This window comes from Physeter macrocephalus, chromosome 6 (genome assembly GCF_002837175.3).
Source record: "Physeter macrocephalus isolate SW-GA chromosome 6, ASM283717v5, whole genome shotgun sequence".
Lineage (NCBI taxonomy): Eukaryota > Metazoa > Chordata > Mammalia > Artiodactyla > Physeteridae > Physeter > Physeter macrocephalus.
In genome coordinates, this window is record NC_041219.1 from 57,486,930 (window position 1) to 57,490,552 (window position 3,623).

Genomic DNA, 3,623 nt, shown 5'->3' on the forward strand with positions numbered 1-3,623 from the left:
AGCTCGGTGCTTTGTGACCACCTAGAGGGTTGGGATAGGGAGGGTGGGAGGGAGACGCAAGAGGGAGGGGATATGGGGATATATGTATATGTATAGCTGATTCACTTTGTGATACAGCAGCAACTAACACACCATTGTAAAGCAATTTATACTCTAATAAAGATGTTTAAAAAAAACACAAACAACCTAATGAAAGAAGTCTTTGTAAAAAAAAACCCCGTGGGAGGGGAGGGGAGACAATCCACATGAAAATCCGTTTTCTTTCACCAGCTATGCATCCTTCCCCGCCTAAAATCATATATTCCACAGTTCCTTAGAGATTTTTCTAAATGATTACATGTGTTTCAATCTTTCCTATTCATCCTCCACGCCTCTTTTACTTATTCACTGGGAGTGAAATGGAGCAGGACCCTATGTTCCCTGCCCCACATGTCCTCAGCATGCTTTTGTCTGTGGAAAAACTTTAGCCAAAGAATAAGTTTAATCAGAGAAGTGAGAAAATGCAGAAACAAAGCCAAACAGTCAAAGGAGGACGAGTAATAACAATTTAGTCATTAAGCATAGTCAAGGACCTTTAGTTCCTTCTTAAGGGCTACGGATAATGTTCTGAGCCATATCCTGTGAGCTGTCTTATAGACACCGAAACCTCCACTAGGTGGAAGAAGTTAAGTGTGTGATGACCAGACTGTAGCCATGACATAAGCTGCCAGAATTCCGAGAACTGGCCTCAAGGAAATGGGAACAAACCGACCGTGGAACTGAAGATTAAGTGTACCTAAAACAATCAAGATGACGCTGGTCAGACCACCAATGGCCAATTTCAAGATGACTGCCAGAGCTGACTGTGCTGTTTCTGCATGTAGACCCCTCCCTCCACCTATAAAAGCTCTTGCCCACTGGGTGTAGGAGCGGGGTGTTTCGGCCTTTGGACAGGCGTCCGCCCTCCCTCCCAATCCCGGTTGCTGGCATCCAAAACAAAGCAAACTCTCCTTTCCACCAGCCTGGCCTCTTCATTGGCTTTCGAGTGGCGAGCAGCCGGACCCCACTTTCGGTTACACTAGGACATAGCATTAAAAGTAGGAGGGGGCTTCCCTGGTGGCGCAGTGGTTAAGAATCTGCCTGCTGATGCAGGGGACACGGGTTCGAGCCCTGGTCCGGGAAGACCCCATGTGCCGCGGAGCAACTAAGCCCGTGCGCCACAACCACTGAGCCCGCGAGCCACAACTACTGAGCCCACGCGTCACAACTACTGAAGCCTGCGCGCCTGGAGCCTGTGCCCCGCCACAAGAGAAGCCACCGCAACGAGAAGCCAGCGCACCGCAACAAAGAGTAGCTCCCGCTCCCTGCAACTAGAGAAAGCCCACGTGCAGCAATGAAGACCCAAATCAGCCAAAAATAAAATAAATTAATTTTTTAAAAAAAGTATGATGCACTTTGAGCTCAGAGGTACCTGATTCACAGCTCTGTCACTTTCTGTTAAGGGCACTGAAGCAAGTGCTTAATTCTTCTGAGCCTCGAACATCCCGAACTGGATTGGCAAACGAGACTTGTGGGAGGGGCCCTACCTCACGGGGAAGTTACTGGCGAGTGGAGAGAGGAGTAGAGAGTCCATCTGTCTTAGAAGAGGAGAGACCACGAGATGCTGCTGGAAGTCTGGCAGCGCCGGGCTCAGCCCTGGCGGCAAGGAGAGGGGTAAGCAGAGCTCATTACTCACGGGACTCCGATCTCGAAGATGTTGTTCTGGATCAACTGTTTCCCCAACATGATGATGCTGAGCTGGATGCACAGCTCCATGAGGCAGCCCCCAGGGGCGCACTGCAGGAGGGGAGGAGGGAAGCGGCGGTCAGACCGGGTGGCGCTCAGGGAGGCAAGGGCGTGGACTAAGCCAGCCTGTGGAGGCGCTAAGGATTGGGCCGGCGGGGGGGGCGGGAGGGGCACCTACCAACCACTAGCCTAGCCGGGCATGAAACACCGGTGGCTCTACTTGCCTCTTCCATGCGGTAACCGTCAAACACATAAACGTAGCTTCCAGGTCTGCCCACAAACCTGAAACGGAGAAGTGTGGGAAGAGTCAGGGGAAGAGTCAGGGGAAGAGAGGGCAAGTCAGGGCTGCCTGAGGGTGTGTCTTCCGAGGGGACCAGCCACTGCCCGATGTTGTTCTTGAAAGGACTGGCCAGGGTGGGTGCTCATCACCCGGGGAGGAGTTCATACCTGTTATCAGCTAACAATCACCCATAACACACAGGGTTCACCGCTTGTTTTTTTAGTTTTTATTGGAATATAGTTGATTTACAATGTTGTGTTAGTTTTTGCTGTACAACAAAGTGAATCAGTTATGCATATACATGTATCCACTCTTTTTTAGATTCTATTCCCATAGAGGTCATTACAGAGTATTGAGTAGAGTTTCCTGTGCTGTACAGCAGGTCCTTATTAGTTATCTAATATCTATTATATTAATCAGCTATTAGATATTATCTATATCTAATACTTATCTATCTAATATCTATTAGTATATCTAATATCTACAATACCTATTAGTATTGTGTATGCGTCAATCCCAATCTTCAATGTATTCCTCCCTGCCCCTTACCCTGCGGTAACCGTAAGTTTATTTTCTACATCTGTAACTCTATTTCTGTTCTGTAGATAAGTTCATTCGTAGCTCTTAACCTGGCCAAATTCCAAGGGTAGGGGATTGAGGCTGGGTCTGGAATGGGACTGGGGTGCTCGTGTGTGTGTGCGTGTGCGTGTGCGTGTGATCATTTCAGAGCCTAAACACAAGGAAGTCTGGATTGTCTCTAAGTGCACTGTCCTAGGAAAAAAAAAAAAAAAATCATATGCTCTCATTAGGCTTCCCTGGTGGCGCAGTGGTTGAGAGTCCGCCTGCCGATGCAGGGGACGCGGGTTCGTGCCCCCGTCTGGGAAGATCCCACATGCCGCGGATCAGCTAGGCCCGTGAGCCATGGTCGCTGGGCCTGCGCGTCCGGAGCCTGTGCTCCGCAACGGGAGAGGCCACAACAGTGAGAGGCCCGCGTATCGCAAGGAAAAAAAAAAAAAAAATCATAAGTGCACTGTCCTGCACCTTCTTCCCTCAGCTCGTGTCAAGAATCAAGTTCTGATTGCAATTCCTCCACGAGGGCTTCTGATTTCCCAGGAAATGAAGGCCAAGATGGGCTAAAGTTGCAAGTGGAGATTCCTGGGACCAGAAAAGAAAAATCCAGACTTCTTACTGAAAATACTTAGAGGAATGGAAGAAGCCTGCCTCATTCCTCTTCTAGACCTAAGGGTCTATTTTATTGGGGGATAAGAAGATTGAGCAGGTGGCGGAGGCAGAGAGGTACTAGCCAACCATGGAACCAGACAGGTCGTCAGAAGAATCCCACTTTCTTGCAATGTCATCCCCTCACCCATCTACTGAAATCCTACGTGTCCATTTTTTTTTTTTTTTTTTTTTTTTTTGGTGGTATGCGGGCCTCCCTCCGTTGTGGCCTCTCCCGTTGCGGAGCACAGGCCCCGGACGCGCAGGCTCAGTGGCCACGGCTCACGGGCCCAGCCGCTCCGCGGCATGTGGGATCCTCCCAGACCGGGGCGCGAACCCGGTTCCCCTGCATCGGCAGGTG

At 49.8% G+C, this 3,623-nt stretch overlaps 1 protein-coding gene across 8 annotated transcripts in view; it reads right to left on the reverse strand.

Annotated features, from left to right (window-relative positions):
• ANO2 (anoctamin 2) overlaps positions 1–3,623 on the reverse strand; it is a 299,540-nt gene that overhangs the window by 37,832 nt on the left and 258,085 nt on the right. For all 8 annotated transcript variants that reach the window (XM_055085431.1, XM_055085428.1, XM_055085433.1 and 5 more), the window contains 2 exons: positions 1,989–2,046; positions 1,715–1,815 (listed from right to left, as the gene is read on the reverse strand). In XM_055085431.1, the coding sequence (XP_054941406.1) occupies positions 1,715–1,815; positions 1,989–2,046 (159 nt within the window). The remainder of the gene's footprint in view (positions 1–1,714; positions 1,816–1,988; positions 2,047–3,623) is intronic.